This window comes from Salvelinus namaycush, chromosome 10 (genome assembly GCF_016432855.1).
Source record: "Salvelinus namaycush isolate Seneca chromosome 10, SaNama_1.0, whole genome shotgun sequence".
Lineage (NCBI taxonomy): Eukaryota > Metazoa > Chordata > Actinopteri > Salmoniformes > Salmonidae > Salvelinus > Salvelinus namaycush.
In genome coordinates this window covers 27,138,029-27,165,567 of record NC_052316.1, presented here as the reverse complement: position 1 = coordinate 27,165,567, position 27,539 = coordinate 27,138,029, and the positions used below count along the sequence as shown (strand labels likewise).

The 27,539-nt window shown below is 44.1% G+C and overlaps 1 protein-coding gene across 2 annotated transcripts in view; it reads right to left on the bottom strand.

The window, feature by feature from the left end:
* sh3rf1 (SH3 domain containing ring finger 1) overlaps positions 1-27,539 on the bottom strand; it is a 76,804-nt gene that overhangs the window by 33,917 nt on the left and 15,348 nt on the right. For both annotated transcript variants that reach the window (XM_039002638.1, XM_039002639.1), the window contains exons 3-5: positions 8,464-8,739; positions 7,525-7,620; positions 4,378-4,686 (exon numbers count right to left, since the gene is read on the bottom strand). In XM_039002638.1, coding sequence (XP_038858566.1) covers positions 4,378-4,686; positions 7,525-7,620; positions 8,464-8,739 — 681 coding nt within the window. The remainder of the gene's footprint in view (positions 1-4,377; positions 4,687-7,524; positions 7,621-8,463; positions 8,740-27,539) is intronic.

The following is a 27,539-nucleotide window of genomic DNA, read 5'->3' as shown; positions in this document are numbered from 1 at the left end:
TTAGCTGTAGTTTCTGATGCGTATATGGTTAAATCAGCATACATGTACACACATGCTTTGTTTAATGCCAGAGGCATGGTCATTGGTAAAAATGTAAAAGAGTACAGGGCCTAGAGAGCTGCCCTGCGGTACACCCCACTTTCCATGTTTGACATTAGGAGAAGCTTCCATTAAAGAAAACCCTCAGTTCTATTAGATAGATAGCCATATCATGGATTCAGAGCTGAGGTTGAAAAGCCATAACACAAGTTCTCTCAACAGTTTATGGTCAATAATATCAAAGGCTGCACTGAAATCTAACAGCACAGCTCCCACAATCTTCTTATTATCAATTTCTTTCAACCAATTATCAGTCATTTGTGTCAGTGCAGTACATGTTGAGTGCCCTTCTCTATAAGCATGCTGAAAAGTCTGTTGTTAATTTGTTTACAGAGAAATAGCATTGTATTTGGTCAAAAACTATTTTTCCAACAGTTTTCTAAGAGCTGGCAACAAGCTTATAGGTCTGCTGTTAGAACCAGTAAAGGCTGCTTTACCACTCTTGGGTAGTGGAATTAATTTGGCTTCCCTCCAGGCCTGAGGACAAAAAGGAGTGGCTAGAGAGTCAGCTACCTTTCTCAGTAGATTTCCATTTACTGTAAGTTGTCAATGCCAGGTGGTTTGTAATTATTGATCAATAACAATTCTTCCAACTCTCCCACACTAACTTTACAAAATTGTAACTTGCAATGCTTTTCTTTCATTATTCGTTTTTTATGCATGAATACAACTGCTCACTGTTCGTTGTTGGCATTTCCTGCCTAAGTTTGCTCACTTTGCCAATGAAATAATCATTAAAACATTAGGCAACATCAAATGGTTTTGTGATGAATAAGCCATCTGATTCGATGAAAGATGGAGTTGAATTTGTCGTTCTGCCCATAACTTAATTTAAAGTACTCCAAAGTTGAATTTCATTGATAGGTCAACATTGTGAACAGTGTGCCCCATGGTGGCGGTGGGGTTATGGTATGGGGAGGCATAAGCTATGGACAACGAACATCATTTGCATTTTATCAATGGCATTTTGAATGCATAGATATACCGTGATGATATCCTGAGTCACATTGTGGTGCCATTTATCTGCCGTCATCACCTCATGTTTCAGCATGATAATGCAAGGCCCCATGTTGCAAGGATCTGTACACAATTCCTGGAAGCTGAAAATTCTTCCATGGCCTGCATACTCAGACATATCACCCATTGAGCAAGTTTGGGATGCTCTGGATCAACATGTTCCAGTTCCCCGCCAATATCCAGCAACTTCACACAGCCATTGAGAGGAGTGGGACAACATTCCACAGGCCACAATCAACAGCATAGTCAGCTCTATGAAAAGGAGATGTGTTGAGCTGCATAAGGCAAATGGTGGTCACACCAGATACTGACTGGTTTTCTGATCCACGCCCCTACCCTTTTTTTTTTTTTTTAAGGTATCTGTGACCAACAGATGCATATCTACAGTGCCCTCCACTAATATTGGCACCCTTGGAAAATATGACCAAACTGGGCTGTAAAAAAAAATGTCTTCATTGTTTATCCTCTTGGTCATTCATTCAAAATATTAACAAAAATCAAACCTTTAAAGATAAATAATTGGAAGAAAAAATGAATTCTTAAAAAAAAAAGTTTTTATCTTAAATGTGTGCCACAATTATTCATTCAATACTTTGTGCAACCTCCCTTTGCCAAGATAACAGATCTGAGACTTCTCCTATAATACGTAATGAGGTTGGAGAACACATGGGAAGGGATCTGAGACCATTCCTCCATACAAAATCTCTCCAGATCCACGCTTGTGGACTCTCCGCTTCAGCTCATCCCACAGGTTTTCTATGGGGTTCAGGTCAGGGGACTGGGATGGCCGTGGCAAAACCTTGATTCTGTGGTCAGTGAACCATTTTTGTGTTGATTTTGAGGTGTGCTTTGGATCATTGTCCTGCTGGAAGATCCAACCACGGCCCAGTTTAAGCTTCCTAGCAGAAGCAGTCAGGTTTTGATTTAATATCTGCTGGTACTTGGAGTCTATGATACCATGTATCCTAACAAGTTGTCCAGGGCCTTTGGAAGAAAAACAGCCCCATAACATCAAAGATTCACCACCATACATCAGTGGGGATGAGGTACTTTTTGGCATGGCTATCCTTCTGTCTACGCCAAACCCATCTCTGGTGTTTGTATCCAAAAAGCTCTATTTTGGTCTCATCTGACCATAGAACCCAGTCCCATTGAAAGTTCCAGTAACGTTTGGCAAACTGTAGGTGCTTGAGTTGGTTGTTTGATGACAGCAAAGGCTTTTTTATGGCAACCCTCCCAAACAACTTGTGGTTATGTACAAGACCCAACACAAAACCCAACTAGCAATTCTCCAGCTGTGATCCTTGGAGATTCTTTGGCAACTCGAACCATCCTCCTCACTGTGCGTGGGGTCAATAGACACACGTTCTCTTCCAGGCCGATTGCTAACATCTTCAGTTGCTTTAAATTTCGTAATTATTGCTCTGATAGAGGAAATGGGCATTTTCAAACCTTTGAGCTATTGTCTTATAGCCATTTCCTGATTTGTGCAGCTCAACAACCTTTTGTCGCACATCATTACTGTATTCTCGGGTCTTTCCCATAGTGAAGGATGACTATGGGAACTTGTCACCTCATATTTATACCCCAGTAAAACAGGAAGTCATGGCTTACCACTTAAGTGTTCCTAATCACTCAGATGAACTTAAAAATGTAAAATATGAATGGGAATATACTTCAGTTAGATTTTACTCATAAGAACTTCTAGGGGTGCCAATATTTGTGGCACACATGTTTCGGAGAAAAAATATTTATTTAATTTATTTCACATACATTTTATTCAATCATTTTACTTCAATTAAAGGTTCGATTTTTGTGAATATTTTGAATGATAGACCAAGAGGATAAACAGCAAAGAAACATTTTTCATAGCCCATTTTGCTCATATTTACCAACGGTGCCAATATTATTGGAGGGCATTGCCAATTATGTGAAATCCATAGATTAGGCTGATTTTCCTTATATGAACTGTAACTCAGTAATGTTTTGCATGTTACGTTAATATGAATGCTGTCAAACCATAGACTAAGCCCTGTTGGCTTAATTCAAAAACAAATTTCAGAAAGACTATACTTATTTTGAGATACTTCAAACCAAAAAACACTGATAAGATGAAGTCAACATCCGATCTTCATATAACGAGTGTATGGTCATTTGCAATGTCAGTATAAAAGTCCCTACTCTGTATACCAGGCAGGCTGGGGTGAGGCAGTTCTCCTCCATACTGTTCTCTGCTCAGTTGCAAAAAACTAAGCAACATTCTAAAGGTTTCCTCACTTCACAGCTTCCGTCGGTCACAGAACGTCTGCCTAAGACGCTGACAAATCTGTCTGACTGTCTGTCTGTCATGTCCCCAGCCCCTCTCTCTCTACAGTGCCAGGCAACCACAGAGCAGCTGTGATTTGTTGCCATTCTGAGGTTGCTGTGGAAACCTCGGGGGCTAAGCTACAGTCTTTTTTGCGGGTGAGTGGAGTCACGCATCCATGATTTCAAAGGCTTGGACGGAGCGATGGCCTGTTAGGAATGACGGGGGGAGAGAGGGAGGGAAGTGTGTGGTAACAGAAGGAGACTGGGAATCTTTGTCAGGGAAACAAACATGGGATGAAAACAAGAATGTTAGTTGAATCTGCTTGTTTGTGCTTGTTGCGTGAGCATCTTGTTTCCCCCTGTTCCTCTCTCTCACTCATTACCCCTGATTAACAGGCCCAGATGGACCGTGTGGAGCCGACATGGGCAGGAGGCTGGACAAACACTGAGGGCTATAACAGACTTGGTGACAGAGAGGAGCACATCCATTTCCAAGACAGTCTATCATCAGCTATCCCATGAAATAAATGGCAGTGATTATACACTTGTCCATAGTACAGACACCCAAACATAGACAAATGAGCTGCTATGCTGGACAAGATGATGGTTTTCCCAATTCTGGTTTAAGGGGACAGTATTGTTCAGAACAAAAATATGCAGTCAATTCTGGAGGAATTCATTAATGGGGCCAATAGAGTCAGGGTTCTGGACAAGTCCATTGATCATACAGAGTACTTCAGAGAGACATAAGGTTCTCCATTTAGTGGCTTCCTCGTTGAATACCCCTAACCAAACAGTACAAAGACACTGGACTAGGAGGAACGTAGAAGCCCTCTCCCCTCTCCATTTTTCCCCTTCATCTCACCATACAGTATATGTCATCTGTGAGGGTGCGCTGTAGAAGAGCCCTCCCTTACTATCTCCCATTTACTCCTCCCCTCCCCCCTATCTCACCTGTGAGGGTGCACTGCAGGACAGTCCTCCGCTGATCTCTCCGATGCGTGCGGCTGCCGTGGGGTTGGAGGAGCTGATGAGGACGGGCCCACTGATCTCCATGGAGTGTCTCTGGGGGGGCGGGGCCAGACAGGGCTTGTGGGACATGGTGAGGGATGTAAACGAGTGGCGCTTCTTACTGTTCTTCTTCTCCCCGGCCCGGTGGGGGCCACCGTTACTCTGGGGTCCCGATGAGGCCCCCTCGCCAGAGTCCTCACTGGAGTCCCCAGACTTGTCCAACTCAATCAGCTGACGCGCTGCTGTGTTAAACTACAGGAGGAGAGAGGGAAGAGGGGAAGGAAAGGAGGGCAGGATGGGTTGGGGTAGATAGGAGAGAAAAGGAGTCGTTGTCGTTAATATGATAATGAAAGCCGTCACTCTTCATAATAAACCTAGTTGTAGTAAGAACCACCCTGTGCCTTTATCTGATGGGAGAAAGCAGTAGGCTGAGAATGCTGCCAGTGCCAGGGGGTTGAGAGAGAACCTTGGGCTCAGGGGAAGTGGGAGTCAACGGTTTCAGGCAGGCAGCGGCGCAGACAGCAGCCTTTCATGTGAGGTAGGAATCAAAGGAGGAACACTAAAAAGGGTTTAGCTAATCACAGGGAGAACGAGGGAGCACTCCACGACACAGATAGCCCCGAGCTGCTCTCCCTCTACTTGGGACATAAAAGTGGAGAATTTCACACCAATCCTGAGGAGAGGCAGTGCTAAATGTGTACACACGTAGCACTAGATCAGATATACAGCCAAGTATATACAACCAAATATAGAATGGGTATCAGTATAAAATCACTGTACAGAAATAACTCAGTCAGACACAATCAAGTGTGGCTACAAAAAAATGTATTATAGCTTGTCCTCCATGACAGTTCCAGAATTGCTCATATTTAGTTTTAAAAAGAAAGCTGTTTACTGTATGACATATGCTGAATGTACAGTAGTCATCAGTTGCACATGTGTTTATGTAACCTGTGCGAGACCCGAGTCAAAATGTTATTTCTTGGTGGAAAACGTTGTATTTCTCTGCTGTGAAAACATGGTCAATTGTATCCATTAGTTGTTTTGCATCCGTTCCCTTCAAAACATCCACCCTTGGGATATTATGAAAAATCTAAATCTGTCACATGAATAGTGCCATGAAAAATGAGAAGAATTTTTTTTTAAATTCTCCTCTGCTTCTAAGAATGTAATTTTCAATGTCAGAGTCAAAGATAACCTTCACAAAAGCATTCACACGGAAAATGTCTTGTCTTCTCAAATTGCTCTTCCTTTTATGACAAGCCTCTGCCCACTCCCGGGCTTCTCTCTACCATTAGAAGTGTAACAATTCACCAAATCCACGGTTCAGTACGTATTTGGGGTCACGGTTCGGTTTCGGTACAACAGGAAAATTAAATGCAGTTAACAATCTTCAGCATTCACAAATGTTTCTGGCATTGTCTGTTGCATTGATTGTTATGTTAGGCCTCTCAAGGTTCCACTCTGATGCTGCGTTTGTAACCATGTGGAAGGTGGGAATTTACCAGTTGTGAAGTCATAAATGCCAGTTGGATGCATTCATGTGACTTGAAAACTGATTGGCTAAATTGCCAACAAGCTGCAACCATAAACTAAAAGTACAGCTATCATGCTGGCAAACAAATTATAGAGTTCATAAATCACATTAATATATTGCTTTTTATAAATAATGTTTTGTTACATTTAACTGCAGAAAATGCTGTTAGAGGCCTTTTCCTTAGTAGATGATGTTAGAGGTTACCATTTGGGAGAAGTGGGTGCTCAGGATGATAGAGGAGTTTCCCACAAGGGATTACCAGTTGGGGGCATTCAAGTGGATTTTTCCCAGTCGCATGTGGTAAATTCCCACTTCCATCTGGGTTACGAATGCACCATGACACTGCCTCCTTCACTGCCAAACGCGCACTTGTGAGTCTCATAAAGGGGGTGGGTCTGTAGCACGGTACATCTCCCACTGCGGAGTAATGTGATGGGCTGTCACTGTTAAATAAGCACAACACAGGGCCAATGGCCAATTCATTACAAACTTCTGCTTTGGCTTGCTTATATAGACTGGGTACTATCTGTTTGCTGAAATGGGTGCAAGAGGGAAGTTCGTAACGTGGCTCGAGCACTTTCACGAGGTGCTGAAACTCCCTATTCTCAACAACCAGGAAGATGCTTCAAATGAAAACAGACTGCTTTAAAAGATAAATAGCCTACAGTATAGGCTACAGGCCTATACAATTCAATAATATTGAAATCAATTTCATGTTCATTCAACTGAGTTCTATTTTCCTAATTGCAGGCTGCTGTCTAATTTTTGCCTCAATATATTTCATGTGTAATGTGCGCAATGATGTGCCAAATCTTGATTTTAGTGCATTAGGGTAAGCCGCCTCAATTTGTGCAGTCATGATAATATCTTTCTAGGAGCTGATCCGTCGTCAGTATTGTGGAATAATTCCATTGTTAATGTAAGATTTGAATGGAGAAAGACAGCGCTGCTCTCGGATCAGCTTTCTTTAGATCCTATCAGTATGGACACGCCTCAACACGCACTTAGCGAACGTTCTCTGCGTGGTGTTTTGGGAAACGCATGTTACATCTTCGGTCGTTGTAGGAAAGATGCATTGTTAAAACACTCGTAAGCCTAAATTCCATCACTATCGGGAAACCAGGCCCAGATCTATTACACAGGTAAGGTTCCTACCAGCAGACAGTTCTCAGCAGTGATCATGGAAGCTTTTATAGGACAATGGTGAATTACCTCAGGATGTCAAGCTAAAGATGGCTAAAGCTTTTTAAAGCAAACACTGGCTGTATTTAAGGGGCACATGGGAATTTGGACAGCTGCTCAGAAGGTGCTCAATGACCAGTCAATCTAATGGCATGTTTAGTACTTTGGTGAAATATATTGTGACCGTTTAAGGGTGAAGCAAAAGGGGAGAGCACTAATGTGTACATTTTGAAAGATGTCTAACAAAGCAACAACAAAAGGATTGCACTAACATACTCAGCATTTTCCAACCTCTTACCGGAGGTAAAATGCTTGCCTGAACATATCAGGGACACTCCGGTTGTTAAGACTTGGAGGAACATTTCGCTTACCTCAACATATGATATAGGGAAGATTCCAATTTTATCCCCCAGCATTCCCTCTGCCCAGTTTTCGTCCACTCTGCGAATCACAGTCAGAATATCATCCTAGAAGAGAAAAGATGCAGAGCTTGTTACCGGGAAGACTGTCATTAAAGATGCTAACTAGGAGATTTTCAGATCTTCTAGGAACAAACACCCAGGATAGAAGAATAATGAGGCTGAGAGAGAGAGACCATGTTTTATTAAAACTCCCAGAAGTGCCCAGTTAGGCTACATTATTAGAGTAATACAGTACAGTGGATCCTGTTTAAAAAGGAACAAGATAAGCACTTTCGTTTGTTTCAGTTTTTGCTCATAAGGGGCGGCAGGTAGCCTAGTGGTTGCTGGATCGAATCCCCGAGCTGACAAGGTAAAAATCTGTCGTTCTGCCTTTAACCCACTGTTCCCCGGAAGGCTGTCATTGTAAATGAGAATTTGTTCTTAACCGACTTGCCTAGTTCAATAAAGGTTTAAAAAAATAAAAAGATATAAGACAGCAGACTGCTTATAAAAGCCAAGGATAGAAAGATCTAATCTACCCTTTCAGTTGATTAGAATAGATCGATAAATGTAGTAATTTAGCAATGGTACAGTAGCCGTCTAGTTCTAGATGTGTGAGTGGATAACTGGTCCTCTACACTAGGAGGAAAAATGCCTTGCATCCGTAGGACACGTCTGCAGAAAGAGACAGAGGAACACAGTTTCACTGAGGTTTGGTCAGGGTTAAGCCACAGAGGTTTTACAATCAACAGTTGTTGAGCTGTTAGATGCTCCAAACTCAGGAAAATTACAGCTTAGAAAAAACAGTATAGGTTGTAATTAAAACTCTTGCTAGAAACTGTAGTTCCAGCTTTAGCGAAAATGTCCTATGTGGTAGGGCTGTGGTCTGTACAGTGGCCTACAACTCACCTTAGTGAAGGGCAGGCAGTCCTTGTCTGCCTCCTTGTCTTTCAGCTCAAAGTCGTAGAGGGCCTTGCACTGTGGCGGTGGCTGCGGCAGCGGCTTAATGATCTGGACAAAATTGGTGGGGAAAAAGCCGTGGACTCCACCCATCTCTCCATGGTACCAATTCTCATCCACCTGGCGTCGCAGGATGATGATGTCACCCTTATTGAACTTGAGGTCCCCAGGTTCCTTGCCATCGTAGTTGTACAGGGCCTTGGCACAGGGCAGCTGGGGTACACCCTGTAGAGGGAGAGAAAGAGAGATGGAGAGTGTTCAGGTGTCCAAAACATCAGGACTCATACATAATTGAGCACCACTCAGAAACACATGAATTTTTCAAAACCCAGAGAAATGTAATTGTGGACCGGAGCCATTAGGGACAAGAGCACAGTGAGGGGGGGGGGGGGGGGTTGTAGTGATGGTCCATATGGGCCACTCACCACACGAGTGAATCAGGATTAAACCACCCTGACCTGGGTAGAGCTACACTTTCAGACAGACCCCATCACCCTCACTCACAGCTAGCATTTCACTCACTCATTGTATAATCTTCTTCCACCAAGTCAGTGTGTGCCTCAGTCACCACTCTCACTGACATTCATTCTCTGTTGCTTTCTAACCGAGAAAGAGACCCAAACGATGTACCGAAAAGAATCTTGGCCCAAAACAGACACCAGTTACTATGGAAACCAAAGGAAGAAAAGTGTGAAGGCCTACTTCTTATGGGAACTGGCAGAAACAAGAAAAAAGTCAAATGCATTCCCAAAACAAGGAGTAAACTAAATGTGCATCAATAGCTTGGTTTCCATCCAATTGGCAACAGATTTTAATGTGAATATTCTAAAATGAATTAAGCGAGAAACCGCAAAAGTAATTTTTATGTGCACTACGTCATCACGCACAGCTTTTTATCTGCAGTAAGTGAATTTGATGGTAACACATCTCTGGTGGTATGCACATTTACAATCAGAGATGTGTTTCCATCAAATTGACTTGTTGAAGCGAAAAGGCTGTGTGTGATGACGTAGGGCACATAAAAATTACTTTGCAGTTAAATTCCCATGTACTGAATAAAAATACAAGTTAAATGGGTTTCCATCGCATTTTCAACTCTACTGATGGTTTTGTCACAAAAAATGTTGCGTTATATAGCGAATGTGCCCACTCTGGTCTTGACACGTGTGCTCTAACCAACAGCTGGCAGATACAGTGCAGGTATAGGATACATGATGAGATTAATATAGACAAAGAGACAGATCATTTTTATTTTTGCTAACGACAGTCAAGCATCAATCATGTCACCAGAACAAGACCCTCAATATTTATTGGAAAGGAGCATCAAGATCACTGTGCACTTTCACCACCCTGTGAAGTTCATCATAACTTATTTCATCTGTAACCTAATAAACTGCATGCTTTTCCAAGGCGTAGTGGGAGGAACACACACCATGTCATCGTGACTCCAAATTTACTTCGATATTATGGTTACTATGTCAATATTTATATATTGCATAATTCAATTTTAGACAAGAAGATCCCACCTTGTCTAGCGTATTTTGTTTTGTCAACATTTGGAAAGTTTACTGACAAATTTGATGTTTCCATCAGGCCTGTCATTACATGTCGGATAGAAATGTCAACTCAGCAAAAAAAGAAACGTCTTTCAGCAACCTTAACATGTGTGAATATTTGTATGAACATAAGATTCAACAGACAAACTGAACAAGTTCCACAGACATGTGACTAACAGAAATGGAATAATATGTCCCTCAACAAATTGGGGGGGGTCAACATCAAAAAGTAACAGTCAGTATCTGGTGTGGCCACCAGCTGCATTAACCTGTTGAGGACAGAGGGCGCTGTTTTCACTTTGGGGGAAAATCGTGCCCAATTTAAACGGCCTCGTACTCAATTCTTGCTCGTACAATATGCATATTATTATTACTATTGGATAGAAAAAACTCTCTAGTTTCTAAAACCGTTTGAATTATATCTGTGAGTAAAACAGAACTCATTTTGCAGCAAACTTCCTGACAGGAAGTGGAAAATCTGAAATCGAAGCTCTGTTCTAGGGCCTGCCTATAAATGTCCTTGATATTTATTAGTATACATGCACTTCATACGTCTTCCACTAGATGTCGACAGGCAGTGATAGAAGAAATGGAGTGTATAACTTGATCTGGGGTCGAATTAAAGCTCTTGGCATGACGTGTCACCAGTTTCCTGTTTTCTGGAGCGCGCGAGAAGGGACCTGGTATTGCCTTCTGAAAAGCTGTCGTTATAGACGACTAATATCTCCGGCTTTGATTTTATTTGATAAATGTGACTATCATCGTATAGTATGTTTTTTCAATATAGTTTTATTAGATTATTGAAATTTATTCGGGACGTTAGGCGTGTTGCGTTGTGTGCCTTTGTTCAGGAAGGAGAGCTTCATGCTACTTTGCTAGCTTTCCGTGCTAATTGACTGGAGAAGAGGACATTCTAAAACCAAACAACGATTGTTCTGGACAAAGGACCCCTTGTACAACATTCTGATGGAAGATCATCAAAAGTAGGACCCATTTTATGATGCTATTTCATATATCTGTCGAACATGTGAAATAGTAGTTTGCGCCCAGATTTTGGGCACTCTCTCGCTATAACTAAGCTGGATGTCGTAATGAAGTTATTTTTAGAATTCTAACACGGCGATTGCATTAAGAACTAGTGTATCTATCATTTCCTATACAACATGTATTTTCTAGTAACGTTTATGAATAGTTATTTGGTCAGAATAGTTGTGTCATAAAAATATCCGCACACTCTGGGAAAAAGATGCTACGTTAGCACAATGTATAACCACTGATTTCAGCTCTAAATATGCACATTTTCGAACAAAACATACGTGTATGTATAACCTGATGTTATAGGACTGTCATCTGATGAAGGTTTATGAAGGTTAGTGAAAATTAATATCTTTTGCTGGTTTATTCGCTATCGCTAACGTGCCTATTGCTATCGCTAACGTGCCTTGATGAATGAATGCGGTAGTGTGGTAGGCTATTGTAGTAAGCTAATATAATGCTATATTGTGTTTGCTGTAAAACACTTTAAAAAAATCAGAAATATTGGCTGGATTCACAAGATGTTTGTCTTTCATTTGCTGTACACCATCGATTTTTCAGAAATGTTTTATGATGAGTATTTAGGTATTTGACGTTGGTGTCTGTAATTACTCTGGCTGCTTCGGTGCTATTTCTGACGGTAGCTGTGATGGTAGCTGCAATGTAAAACTGATTTATACCTCAAATATGCAAATTTTTCGAACAAAACATAGATTTATTGTATAACATGTTATAAGACTGTCATCTGATGAAGTTGTTTCTTGGTTAGTTTGGTTGGTTTTTGGTTAGTTAGGTTCGCTTTGTGCATGCTACCTGTGCTGTGAAAAATGTCTGTCCTTTTTTGTATTTGGTGGTGAGCTAACATAAATATATGTGGTGTTTTCGCTGTAAAACATTTTAAAAATCGGACATGTTGACTGGATTCACAAGATGTGTATCTTTCATTTGCTGTATTGGACTTGTTAATGTGTGAAAGTTAAATATTTCTCAAATATTTTTTGAATTTCGCGCTCTGCCTTTTCAGTGGAATGTGGGAGGAGTTCCGCTAGCGGAACCCCGGTGCCAGACAGGTTAAGTACTGCAGTGCATCTCCTCCTCATGGCACCATATTTGCCAGTTCTTGCTGTGAGATGTTACCCCACCCTTCCACCAAGGCACCTGCAAGTTTCCGGACATTTCTGGGTGGAATGGCCCTAGCCCTAACCCTCCGAGCCAACAGGTCCCAGACGTGCTCAATGGGATTGAGATCCAGGCTCCTCGCTGGCCATGGCAGAACACTGACATTCCTGTCTTGCAGGAAATCACGCACAGAACGAGCAGTATGGCTGGTGGCATTGTCATGCTGGAGGGTCATGTCAGGATGAGCCTGCAGGAAGGGTACCACGAGGGAGGAGGACGTCTTCCCTGTAACGTACAGCGTTGAGATTGCCTGCAATGACAACAAGCTCAGTCCGATGATGCTGTGACACACCGCCCCAGACAACGACGAACCCTCCACCTCCAAATCAATCCCGCTCCAGAGTACAGGCCTTAGTGTAACGCTCATTCCTTCGACGATAAACGCGAATCCGACCATCACCCCTGGTGAGACAAAACCGCGACTCGTCAGTGAAGAGCACTTTTGCCAGTCCAGCGACGGTGGGTTTGTGCCCATAGGAGACGTTGTTGCCGGTGATGTCTGGTGAGGACCTGCCTTACAACAGGCCTACAAGCCTTCAGTCCAGCCTCTCTCAGCCTATTGCGGACAGTGTGAGAACTGATGGAGGGATTGTGCGTTCCTGGTGTAACTCGGAGAGTTGTTGTTGCCATCCTGTACCTGTCCCGCAGGTGTGATGCTCGGATGTACTGATCCTGTGCAGGTGTTCTTACACGTGGTCTGCCACTGCGAGGACGATCAGCTGTCCGTCCTGTCTCTCTGTAGCACTGTCTTAGGCGTCTCACAGTACGAACATTGCAATTTATTGCCCTGGCCACATCTGCAGTCCTCATGCCTCCTTGCAGCATGCCTAAGGCACGTTCACGCAGATGAGCAGAGACCCTGGGCATCTTACTTTTGGTGTTTTTCAGAGTCAGTAGAAAGGCCTCTTTAGTGTCCTAAGTGTTCATAACTGTGACCTTAATTGCCTAACGTCTGTAAGCTGTTAGTGTCTTAACTTCTCTAGGATAGGGGGCAGCTTTTTCACTTTGGATGAATAGCGTGCCCAGAGTGAACTGCACCCTACTCTGTCCCAGATGCTAATATATGCATATTATTATTACTATTGGATATAAAAGACTCTGAAGTTTCTAAAACTGTTTGAATGATGTCTGTGAGTATAACAGAACTCATATGGCAGGCAAAAACCTGAGAAAAAATACAAACCGGAAGTGAGAATTCTGAGGCTGGTTGATTTTCAACTCATCGCCTATTGAAATCCCAGTGGGATATGGATCTGTTTGCACTTCCTACGCCTTCCACTAGATGTCAACAGTCTGTAGAACGTTGAATGAAGCTTCTACTGTGATGTGGGGCCGGATGGGAGCTGTTTGAGTCAGTGGTCTGGCAGAGAGCCAGTTCCTGGTCTAGCGCATTCCGCATGATAACGACTTGCGTTCCACTACTTCTATAGACAAAGGAAATCTCTGGCTGGAACGTTATTGAATATTTATGATAACAACATCCTAAAGATTGATTCTCTACTTAGTTTGACAAGTTTGTTCGACCTGTAATATAACATTTTGAAGTTTTCGTCCGACGTTCGCCTGGATCTGCGCGAGCGTTTGGATATGTGTACTATACGCGCTAACAAAAGTAGCTACTTGGACATAAATAATGGACATTATCGAACAAAACAACAATTTATTGTGGAACTAGGATTCCTGGGTGTGCATTCTGATGAAGATCATCAAAGGTAAGGGAATATTTATGATGTAATTTCGTATTTCTGTTGACTCCAACATGGCGGAGAAATGTTGTTTCTATCTGAGCGCCGTCTCAGATTATTGCATGGTTTGCTTTTTCCGTAAAGTTTTTTTGAAATCTGACACAGCGGTTGCATTAAGAACAAGTGTATCTTTAATTCTATGTAAAACATGTATCTTTCATCAAAGTGTATGATGAGTATTTCTGTTATTTGATGTGGCTCTGCAATTTCTCCGGATATTTTGGAGGCATTTCTGAACATGGCGCCAATGTAAACTGAGATTTTTGGATATAAATATGCACATTATCGAACAAAACATACATGTATTGTGTAACATTATGTCCTATGAGTGTCATCTGATGAAGATCATCAAAGGTTAGTGATTCATTTTATCTCCATTTCTGCTTTTTGTTACTCCTCTCTTTGGCTGGAAAAATGGCTGTGTTTTTCTGTGGCTATGTACTGACCTAACAATCGTTTGGTGTGCTTTCGCCGTAAATCCTTTTTGAAATCAGACATGTTGGCTGGTGTATTTCATGTGTGATTTCATGAAAGTTTTATATTTATTTTTTATTTTTATATTTATTTGAATTTGGTGCTCTGCATTTTTACTGGCTTTTGGCCAACTGGGACGTTAGCGTCCCACATATCCCAGAGAAGTTAACGACCGTTCCACAGGTGCATGTTCATTAATTGTTTATGGTTCATTGAACAAGCATGGGAAACAGTGTTTAAACCCTTTACAATGAAGATCTGTGAATTTATTTGGATTTTTACGAACCATCTTTGAAAGACATTTATTTTTTTATTGGATGGAAACCTGGTTAATCTGAATGTGTGTGACACTGAATGGGTCTTGTTGGGTGGCCTTTTAAATGAGTAAGTCTATTGTAGTACAGGATCGGTGTGATGAGCTTGGTTGGCTCACTGTATGTATGTCTGTCTGTGTAATACAGAAGTCTAAATGCCCCGGACCTGGCCCAGTTCTCTCCCTGTGGAAGGTTAGGTGGTCTCCACTTGCTAGTCTGGAGCCCTGAAAGGACCATTCAGGGGTGACAACACAGAGGGGACGGGGAGGCTCAATGAACCCCATTCAAGATGGCTTCCCTCACAGCCCTCCCTCTACTCTGTTAGAGGCCTTTGGTAGTGCTCAAAATCACAAATACTACCGACAGCGTCAATCTGAGCACTGACAGATGAAATAAACCAGATATCAGGGAGAAAGATAGTCAGAGGTAAAGAGAAATAAGGAAAAAGAGGGTCTGGGACAGAGCAAGAGCTCAGCGCGAGGCGGCAGAGAGAGAGAGCGAGAGGCGGCAGAGAGAGAGAGCGAGAGGCGGCAGAGAGAGCGAGCGAGAGGCGGCAGAGAGAGCGAGCGCGAGGCGGCAGAGAGAGCGAGCGCGAGGCGGCAGAGAGAGCGAGCGCGAGGCGGCAGAGAGAGCGAGCGCGAGGCGGCAGAGAGAGCGAGCGCGAGGCGGCAGAGAGAGAGAGCGAGAGGCGGCAGAGAGAGAGAGCGAGAGGCGGCAGAGAGAGAGAGAGCGAGAGGCGGCAGAGAGAGAGAGAGCGAGAGGCGGCAGAGAGAGAGAGAGCGAGAGGCGGCAGAGAGAGAGAGAGCGAGAGGCGGCAGAGAGAGCGAGAGGCGGCAGAGAGAGAGAGCGCGAGGCGGAAGTGTTTAGAGCTGGCAGGCGCTGCAGTCTTGTTTAAGGCTAGCGAAGCGTTTAGCGGCTGAGAGTAGAATGAGAGTACAGAACACAGAGCTGTGAAGCTGAGCCAGGGTGACATCACCCGCTGCACACAATCACACAGCCCTGCCTGGTCTTGGCCTGGGCCTCACAGCCAATCACACGCTGCACAGGATGGCCATGGCTGTGAGGTGGGGGGGGGGGGCCTGGGGGAGAAAGAATTGATGAGCGGGGCAGGCAGCCCCCCCAGACAGCACACTGCTGCTCTAGAACTGGTCTCTGAGGGGAAAGCAGGTCTTTGAGTCAGCCTGGCCCTGTGCTGGCAGGGAGCATTGTGATGTAAAAGGACATTAACAGCTCAGGTTCTGCAGAAGAGGGGGAAGAGGGGGAGGAGATCCAAAAGCTGACCCCTCCTGTCTCAGCCTCATTTATGCTGCAGTAGTTTGTGTCGGGGGGCTAGGGTCAGTCTGTTATATCTGGAGTATTTCTCCTGTCTTATCCGGTGTCCTGTGTGAATTTAAGTATGCGCTCTCTAATTCTCTTTTTCTCTCTCGGAGGACCTGAGCCCTAGGACCATGCCTCAGGACTACCTGGCATGATGACTCCTTGCTGTCCCCAGTCCACCTGGCCGTGCTGCTGCTCCAGTTTCAACTGTTCTGCCTGCGGCTATGGAACCCTGACCTGTTCACCGGACGTGCTACCTGTCCCAGACCTGCTGTTTTCAACTCTCTAGAGACAGCAGGAGCAGTAGAGATACTCTGAATGATCGGCTATGAAAAGCCAACTGACATTTACTCCTGAGGTGCTGACTTGCTGCACCCTCGACAACCACTGTGATTATTATTATTTGACCCTGCTGGTCATTTATGAACATTTGAACATCTTGGCCATGTTCTGTTATAATCTCCACCCAGCACAGCCAGAAGAAGACTGGCCACCCCTCATGACCTGGTTCCTCTCTAGGTTTCTTCCTAGGTTTTGGCCATTCTAGGGAGTTTTTCCTAGCCACCGTGCTTCTACACCTGCATTGCTTGCTGTTTGGGGTTTTAGGCTGGGTTTCTGTACAGCACTTTGAGATATCAGCTGATGTAAGAAGGGCTTTATAAATACATTTCATTTGAAAAGCAGGACTGATATGAACATTTGTACAACTGGACTGTACAATTCAGGTAGCCTCATTTTCATGACATGGCTGTTTGTTCAACAATGCTCCAAATGCAGTGCTCTAGACACGGCACTACACAACAGAACCAAAACTACACTCAGTGAATTGACTGTAATCTCCTCACAAGCCCATTGAGCTGCAGTCCAGGAGTGTTTTCCCCTACAAACCCCTCTTCTGGCCTCACACAAGAGGGGCTGTCAGCAGATTTACATTTCCCTGTTTCACCCAGCTTGACAGAGTAGAGAAAATGGTGGGGAGGTTGAAAAGGAGGGGGTTGAAGAGAGGGAGTGGGCTTCTGAATGGAAGAGTTGGTCTGTATGAATGAGATGGAAAAAGGAGGGAGGGAGGAGGGGGGTGGGTGTTTCCGGTTTGCAACCATGGAAACTATGCAGATGTGTCTGAACTGGACAAACATGCATGAGTCGAATCCAGGCTTCAGTCCAGTCCAAACACCTCGAGGTCAGCTCCCCACCCCACAGTTGTAGTTTCCAGCAAGCCAATATTCTACTTAGTTTAGCACAGAAAACATGGTAATTAACTACAATGACCATAATCCATTGTCCGTTGTGTGTTTCTTTTACACCTTCTACGTAAAAGGGAAGAATGCATAATCGAGAGAGATAGAGCAGTTGCTTCACAAGGTATCTCTACCTGAAAATACCTGATCTAAGTGATTGATAGTTGGTATTCAGGAGTCAAAGTATGCCTTATTTACTCTGAAGAACTAATAACATTTTGTTTTTGTCAGACAGCAGCAGCTCTAGAGATGAGATGATGGCCCGGAATTAAATAAAGTCAAATAAAATAAATGTAATACAAAAAACTGAAATATTGTATTAAAGTAATGTGAATAAATGATGGTTAATAAGTGATAAGCAGTAATAGCCAGTCACTACCATCATGGGACTTTTGTTTTATTCTGTGTTGTTACAGCATTCAACTCACATAATGCAAAGTGCATTTAATGTTAAAGAAAATAAGCACTAATCGCTCAGTACTACTGGGTTTCTCAATGTACCAGTCTCTGCAAGTGCCTGCTTGTTTATAAAAGAGAGAGTATCCTCCATCCAACCCCACACAAATGGTACAATCCAGCTAGTCTCTTTCCAGAATGAGAGTCACTGTGCCAGTGTTTTTATGCCTTTTCCCCTCACCCAAAGAGCGAGGCAGACAGAACAGACTGCATTAAGGGACATCTTCCCTCCTTGCCGCAGCTAAGCCTCTCCACTCCCACAGATAAAGCCTTGTCACCTCCCACCAATGTGTTGAGGTGAGGTGGCCGGAAAGCAATGAGATGGAGATCTATAATATAAATCGCAACATTAAAAGTGTTGATCCTATGTATTGAAATAAATGATCCCAGATATATTCTATACGCACAAAAAAACGTATTTCTGTCAAATGTTGTGCACAAATTTGTTTACATCCCTGTTAGTGAGCATTTCTCCTTTGCCAAGATAATCTACCCACCTGACAGGTCTGGCATATTAAGAAGCTGATTTAACAGCATGATCATTACAAAGGTGCACCTTGTGCTGGGGGACAATAAAAGGCCACTAAATTGTGTAGTTTTGTCACAACACAATGCCACAAATGTCTCAAGTGTTGAGGGAGCATGCAATTGGCATGCTGACCACAGGAATGTCCACCAGAGCTGTTGCCAGAAATGTGAATGTTCATATCTCTACCATAATCCGGCTCCAACGTCAATTTAGAGAATTTGGCAGTACGTCTAACCGGCCTCACAACCGCAGAGCACGTGTACCCACGCCAGCCAAGGACCTCCACATCCGGCTTCTTCACCAGCGGGATCGTCTGAGACCAACCATCCGGACAGCAGATGAAACAAGAGTATTCCTGTCTGTAATAAGGTCCTTTTGTGGCAAAAAACTCATTCTGATTGGCTGGGCCTGGCTCCCCAGTGGGTGGGCCCCTGCCCAGGCATATGAAATCCATAGATTAGGGCGTAATTCATTTAAATTGACTGATTTCCATATATGAACTGTAACTCCATAAAATTGTTGAAATTGTTGCATGTTCCGTTTATATTTTTGTTCAGTATAGATACTAAGGCTTTAATTACAGCCCTCTCCCTCCCTCCCTAGCCCACATAAACAGCTGCTCTGAAAGAAACGTTTAAAAGGAAGTCATCATTCAGCGGCATAACTCAGTGTCAGACAGAGCACGTCTAATGAGAATCTGACTACAGGCCACAACTAATCACTTCTGTCCTGGTTATAGATTTAAGCACATGATTAGACAGTACACATCACAGACCCACAGTGTGTGCACTATGACTGAACAATACAAGTACACACATTTCCACATCATGCATGAGAAGCTGACTACACAACACACTATTATGATCCACAATGCACACCTACATGGGAATCTCAGCCGCTCTCTAATTTGTGTGCGTGCACAATAACAATAGTAACAGCCTGTGTGTAAGGCAATATTGCATGGCATCAGATGGTGTGTATAATCCTACCTTCATCAGAGATAATGCAATTAGTCAGAAGTGGAGTGCTAAGGGGATTTGGCTGTAATAGTGTTTACTTAAGTTCCACAGCATCGGATCATAACAGAATTACAACACTGTTCGCTCTACAGCACCGCCAAATGTCAACAACCAGCGAGCAAACAGATAACACAAATACACAATGCACACAGACACACAGCAAGACAAACAGGGTAAGCTTAGGTCACAGCCTGTGGACTAGACTAACCCTAACCATATCCTAGCCGCCAGTGACGACAGCAGCACTAGAACACACAAATAAACTGCAATTTTAACTGAGCAATCATAGGTTATGAACCTGCCATCTGGCATGATTTATATGTACAGTAATAGATTATGAAGAGAATGTCCGCTGCTCATCCACACAGCTACTCTACCCAGTAAGAGCAAGCCTACTGTTTGGAGCTGCCATAGATGGCCATTGGAGTCTATAGGCAGACCTTGGTCAAGAACTCTCCAGTCTGGAAGATTGAGGATGACAGTAGAGTGGTTCTTCTTCCAGACAGCATGTCTTCATTTCCAGCCAGGCCTCCTGTCTCTCCCCCCTGGGCTAGGGCTTCCATATGAAGAGCCCCTAGAAACTCGGCAGGGGGTGGGGACAGGCAGGCGGCCGACCGTACAGCCACTGGGGGGGACGTCTGCATCTGCCTGCCAACCCAGAGACAACACATACATTCCTGGAGAGGGAACAGTATTGTGCTCTGACCAAAACATGGCATTCTGTCTTCATCAACATGTCAGTGTGTACTGCTCAGACTCCCCTAGTGTTGAGAAAGCACACGAAGGGAGTGACACATTGTGGAAGTATGGAATTCGAGGGGCAGGAGCAATCTTGTTTTCATTAGAGCGCCATTACTTTAAATTGGTTCCTAATGGTCTGGTTTATGACCACTGGGAGACAGCATCCTTCCCTGTTCCCTCCCTGTACACACAATCCTGGGGGCTTCGGACTGTGTGCCTGTCATATGCAGGGACAGGACTAGGGACAGTCAAGGAAAGAATGACCTAGTTTGAAGAGAGGAGGTGGTATGATGTATAGGTTGATTTGAGCCAGACTCAGTCAGGACACATGGAGACAGAGAGGAAATGAGGATCAGGAGAGAGGTTGAGCGACATGTTATAGGGTGATTTTCACCCAGAAATATACTTACTACTCCTGCCTGAGTCCTCTAAAGGTTATCTGAGTCCTGTAAAAAGTTGTTAGCTCAGGAGTTCAGACTGAGCCGAATCTACCTCAAACTGGTCTGTTCATTGCGCTAGAGAGAGCAGCTACCTAGCGTCCCTGCTCCTCCTCCTGTCCGCCTGCCGCCCTCTCGCATGGAACCAACACTGAGACAAAGGCTAACTTCCAACTACTGGTTTCTAAGGCAACACGTCTCTGCGTGCCTTTTTTTGGACTGTTTATGGGTCTATTGACAATGTACTGAATCTTGTGAAAGAGTCATTCAAAGTCAGCGGGGCAGTGCTGAAGTCAGTGGTAAAAGCAACATTATAAACTGGGTGGTTCAAACCCTGAATGCTGATTGGCTGACAGCTGTGGTATATCAGACATTATACAACGGGTATGAGAAAACATACATTTTTACTGCTCTAATTACATTGGTAACCAGTTTAAATACTAGCAATAAGGCACCTCAGGGGTTTGTGGTATATGGCCAATATACCACGGCTAAGGACTGTATCCAGCCAATCCGCGTTGCGAGAACAGCCCTTAACCGTGGTATATTGGCCATATACCACACCCCCTCGTGCCTTATTGCTCAAGTAACACATAATATCGGAGTGAACAGATGCACGTCTTCTAATGTGAGGAGTTTTCAAATAAACCCTTAGTTTAGCTTCCTTTGTGTTCCTGTTGGAAGTCTTCACTACTTACAGTGAGAGAGAGGAGGCAGACAGGCAGGCAGACAGACAGACGTGTGGAGGCCAGACGGAGCTCTGGCTCACACATGAACTCCTCACTAGTCCTCTCAGGCAACTCTACTACTGGCTCTGTGTATTATTGGCACTGTAGATCTTCCTGTTCCTCCTCCTATCCCTACATCAGGTCACTATAGGGCTTCCTCATCCAGACTAATACACATACCAAGAGGCATTGCTTCCCCTCCTCTGAGTGCCAGTTATAAACACACACCTCAGGAGTAACCACTCATTGACGCCAACAAATTCTCCCTTTACGGCCTGTCCACTGGCCCTGGGCTGCAGTGTGGGGGCTCTTGGGAATTGCAGTCATGATCAAAGCAGCCTCTCCTGGAGTCTGGACACAGAGGGCCCATGAGGGAGCCATGTGTAGGCCTAAACCAGGAACTAGGCTAAATTCAGAGTTCACTTTAAGAGAGAGGGGGAAAATCTATAAAAACATTCAACACATGGAAGTACAACTAAGACATTGCTGAGGCAGGAGCATTTAGTAAGCTACAGATTAGTCATAAAAAAGATGCCAGTTTGCCAGGAAAGGGGTCTGGGTTTATGGAAGACTTATGGCAACAGCGCACTCAGCCATACGGTTTTCATAAAGCTGTGAGTGGCTGGGTGTGTGTGTGTGTGTGTGTGTGTGTAATGAAGGTGCCATTTTACGTGAGCATGTGTGTGCAATGCATGTGCAGACTCGCTGTGAGTGTGTGAGTGTGCATGTGTGGGTGTGCGCGTCTAGCCTTTACCTGGCTGATTGGCCCCGTTCCAGAGTTGAAGGCTGGTTCTGGGTGGCCTGGGATCACACAGACCTGAAAGCACAGAACCCTCCATCTCTGTGCCATTTCATACACTGACTAGGCTTTAAGACGGTCTCGCACACAGGAAAGAGCCCACTCACATTACACTGAGGAGAGAGGGGGAGAGAAGAAGCATGACCAAAAGACAGATGGACTAGAGGAAGATGGAGAGAGACGAGGAATAGAGGAAGCGAGAGACGAGAGAAACACAGTGAGATAGGAGTGTCAATGTGATGCTGTTTGATGGGACTGACAGAACCTCCACTCCAACATGAGCCAGAAAGACACAGAAACATGTAGAGACAGGGTGGCCCAGCAGACCCTTCCAGCCAGGACTAATCTAATGCAGCAGGAACAGCTGGGAAAGCTAGGACAAACAACCAGAAATATGTTCCCTTCACATCCCTGCCTGCAGTGGTACAAGAGAGAGCGTGAAAGAGTGAGGGTACAATACAGGTTCTTTCACTAATCCACCACAGATATCTTTCACCGGGCCAGCTTGGCCACGCAGAGACCGTGCAGTCACTAAAAGCAATGAATCTAAAACAACTCCTCCGCTGTCATTTCTCTCTCCTCCCACTCTCCTCTTCTCCCAGTCGCTCTTGCTCTGGCTGAGGGGGAGGCATGTTAAATGGGATGAGTCGTGCTGCTCCAGACTGAAGGAGAAAAGGCTGGGGTCATGAGTGTTTGGTGATGGGCTGAGAGAGATGAAGAGCGGAGCAGGCTATTAGTCCGGCCCTGAGAAGCTCAACATCCATACATCCATGTTTTCCACTCCTCTCTCGCCAGTTCACTTCTCCCTCTCCACAGGGCTCTTTTCTGCTCAGCCTCCCTCTTTTGCTCTCTCCCACAGAGGTCAGCCTATTGGTCCACTTTGGAACCACAGAGGTCAGAGGGATGTCAGTGGGTGTTTAATATCATGTTTTCCATCCATGAGTTTACTGCCTATTCAGATACAAGAGAGAAAATAGGAATCCCCCAATCTAGAATGAGCGGACAGAGGCTTTAGCATAAATAGAGATTAGGATGAATACCGGGGGATTACAACAAATGTCACAGTTATCAGTCTATCGAGTGCGGCTTGGTATGAGCTGAATACTAAGCGCCTCTTCAGATCTCTCCACTCCCCTCCACTGCCGGCTCTTAGAAGGGAGCGATACGTCGGCAGGCTTTTGTTCCAGTCAGCCAGCCAGCCATTCAGACTGAGGCAGAGCCAGCTGTTCCTGTCCTGCTTGGTCAGACTGGACTGATTTAGCCCTGTGTGGGGTAGTGGCACTGAGAGGGTTAATGGTTTAAGGATTGGATCACTTGCCAGGCAGACAGGAGCTCCCCAGATCCTGATTTCGCAGTATTTAGACTAGAAACACACCAACATAGTTAAAATTCACTCCAGGCAATTTGTCATCCTTCTTCTGATTACAGGGCTGTCATTTGGCACTGATGGGCCATGACCAATGAACATTATTTGGACTTTAGGTCATGGGTTGGTCCTGGTGGTTTCAGACCAGTGGCCTTTAAGCCGGAGTTTGACCTCTTGGGTCTCAGACAAGTGGGCATCAGACTTTGGGGGCAGAAAGGAAACAGTGGGCAGCTGAACGGTTGTTTGCATTGGCTGGTATTTGGACACCTCTACAGTTGACAAACAAAGCCAGCATTTTGACGCAGTCGTGAAAAAGGGCCAGTTCACAAATGCTGCATCTGTTCCCCCTCTCAAAGACCATCACAGCTATGTCCATCATTCACCATTCTGTGAGAAAGTATGTGTGTGTGTGTGTGTGTCTGTCCATGCAATTCAGTATGGGAGTGTGTGTGTCTTGTTTGCAGTGTCCTCCCCCAAACACCCACAGCTCAGACCTAACGTCTAACTGCTAGCTTTTCTTCTCCTCTGATGAATGCTGGCAGAGAGCTGGAGCCACGGAGCCAGAGAGCAAGGGACAACTGACAGGCTGTTCAGGAGCTCAGCATAGACAGACCACTTTACTTTACACTTGTTTTCATCCAGAGTGGATTGGCAGACCTGTCCACCAGCTTATGCAACCCCCTTACTAGACCTGGCCCCAGTCTGTCCAGTCTACCAAGACCATGACTGAGTCTCCTGAAGTCATGTCTTAAATCTTGAAGTATGGGAAACAACAAACTGTTGTTTTTGTGGGTAAATATGTGTAGAGGGCTGGGTTGGTCCAGACTGGCCTGAGCCTCTGTAGGAGCAGCCAGCCAGCCCTCCCATTATCAGCTTATCAGACTGAAGGCGTCAGGCCAGAAAAACAACAGCCAGGCAGGGAGGGAAGGGCTCCTGCTCTGTTGAGGCCCACACCACAACACTCCCTGGTTGCTGATCAGCCCCCCCTAATGACATTATGGTCTGGCTGGCGCTGAGAAGGGACTAGGAGGGGCTGTGTATTTCTGGCTCCAGAGGTCATGAGCCAGTGAGACACAGTAGGAGCTAATGAGGTACCCACCCTGCCATTATCAGCAGCTCAGAGCCCAGCTCACATACATACCACACACAATATCAATACACCTGGACTGTGACACCTGGCTGAGATGTTAACACTGCACTGACTGCATGGTTACAGAGTAGAGACATGGGTCTCCCTGCATCTGTGTGGGTCAGGGTTTCTGTTACCCAGTAATGGTTTGCTTTTGACCAATTAATAAAATTGCTGTCGGCCAATTGTCCTCGAGAAAAAGAAAAAAAAAGTCACATTTCAAAATAATGTTTTTTAGCCTATTAATTTATGCTAATACCAGTCGATGTAAATCCATTTGAATTAGTGATACACCAATATGACATTTTGGCCGATACCGATATTTTTCTTGCCAAAAAAACACGATAACCGATATTACAATTTTTGCGGCCTTTTAAGCATTCTAGTACAGTTAAATAGTTAACACACACACAGACGCAGCGGTCTAAGGCACTGCATCTCAGTGCAAGAAGCGTCACTACAGCCCCTGGTCCAAATCCAGGCTGCATCACATCCAGCCGTGATTGGGAGTCCCATAGGGTGGCGCACAGTTGGCCCAGCGTCGTCCGGGTTTGGCCATCATTGTAAATAAAAGTTTGTTCTTAACTGACTTGCCTTGTTAAAAGGGCTCACACACACACACACACACACCAAAAAGTGATATTGTTGGCATTTGTCCCCATTACCAGTAAAACATACTCAAAACCTATTTCACATGCTGTGCTGTTTCGTTGTTCATTTGTTCAGTTGTTTCATTCCCAACCAGGATTTCGTCAAGCAGTGATGTTTCAGCTCTGTCTGTCTGTGGCCTCTCTTCCTCGGTGCGCACTGTCACTGTGTGTTTCCATCTTGTCCAGCTGTGTATGTAACATTTCATGTAAACCCTGTTTCTTGTCTGAGACGAAGTAGCAGTCCTTGTACATAGCATCGAGTATGGTGGCGACACAGTAAAGAGAGAATGCCACCGAATAGCTTGTTCACAGCTTGTGTGGGCAGTTTTGTTGAGCAGGCGTTTCAATGTCATGACAGAGGGTAGAACGTCTGCTGCAGGCACAGTTGATGAGCTTATTTCTCGAGTCTGTTGTTTGAATAGAGCTAGCTAGTGTGTTCATGTTTCCAACATGGTCTCAAATGCCATTGAAATGGCAGCAGCGGTATGACAACCAGTACATTCATGAGCACGAAATCCTCGTCAACCCACTGTGCTGTCAGACTCAGCATGCTCATGGGGCTGATATCGCTGATCCAAATGTCAGTCGTGAAGCTAATAGCAATGACGCTATTACTGTGTAACTCCGGTAGGGCAACATCCGAACATTAGAAAGTGCGCTAACGTTAGTGTGTGCCGGTGCTCATCCAGTCGCAAAAGCCAACATCACCCACGACAGAACGGTTGATTGTCAAGGGCAATGAATTGCATTATCTTGGCTTCAATGGATTTCGACTTTGAGTTGTCTTGCTGACATTTTCTTACTCTTTCAAATGACTGCTCGACTTGTTGACTGCTCGATCCACACAGCAGACAGTGGGCTAGGTTAGGAATGCTGTGTTGCACAACATTTTACGTGGCGTCATTACTTCATGCACCCATGTTATATAGGTATGCACGTCAGCGTTCACATCAGTTTTGCACATCAGCATTAAACTAGACATCAGGCAGATGTCGGCCAATTCCGATATCTTCACCGATATATCATGCATCCCTAATTTGAATAGTCATGCTTATCGGTCTATTGGTTAATTAGCATAATTAAATTGGCATGTGTACAGTATATTCATTATGTATCTTATCACACGTACTGTACAGAATACAGAAAGCCATTGACCGGAAAATTTGTCAGACAGCGTGAGATCAGCTGCTACAGCATCTCAAGCAGAAAATGCATAGGCAACAGAACGCAGGCTTTATCGGCGCGTCACACACCACTTTGCAATGAGCAGAAGGCAGTATTGCATTAAAAAAAACAATCGTTTGAAACCTCAGTTTTTTTTCTTTACATATGAGGCAGGTCTTACCTTGCTTCCAAGTATCCTAGCCAAAATCAGGCCATATGCAAAGGCAATCATTTTAAATAAACTTTATTTAATTTTCCAGTAGCCAAAGGCACAATCCTATTCATATTAGCAAAACATGCTAGTTGTTGCATAGACATTTTGAAAGAGAAGATTTAATAACGTATACTTTCATCTCGGTCACATGAAACCGCTCACATGTGCAGTGTAACGTAATGGGAATAATAGTTTATCAACATTTTAAGCAAAAATGTTTTGATCTGTTGCAGACTCATTGCTTTTCAACGTTAAATGTTTATGGTAAAATGTCCGGTGCCACATTTTCCTAATAGAAACTCTGGTGTGGGTCATGCAAGACTTTAATTTACCAGACATCCATATGCACTGGGTGCGTAACGCATTTAGGCTTCCACCCACGGTGCTCAAAATCACATTTCGATTATTGTAATTAATTTAAACAGAATAGAAATTGAACAGTAAAGGTGTAATAAAATTAAGTAGAACGATGTTCTTAAACAACATGACAGGTTTTATTGAAAAGCTAAACATTGCCCGTTGAGTCTTCATCCCTGCTATAAATCATAACTGAATATAATTTAAAACAAAGAAAAAATTGCCTAGAAGAACAAGTCGCCTACAGAGTAATAAAAAAACATTTAAAAATATAATTTGCAAACAACCTGTCCTATAGGCTTTTTGTATGAACATGTATTAATAAATAACAAACACACAGCTGTTTTCAAATACAATCTAATCTAGGCCTCTAACTTAAATTAGGCCTAATAAATAAAAAAAACATGGCTGTCTACGAACACCAGGGCCAGCCGGTCATGGCTAGAAGGGATCCAGATTTTGTCAAATTAACGTCAGATTTAACTTTCCGTAGCAGGTTAGGAGAACTAGGTTAAGGTTAGGAAAAGGGTTAGCTAAAATGCAAATAAATTCAACATTTACATTAATTTCACAAAAGC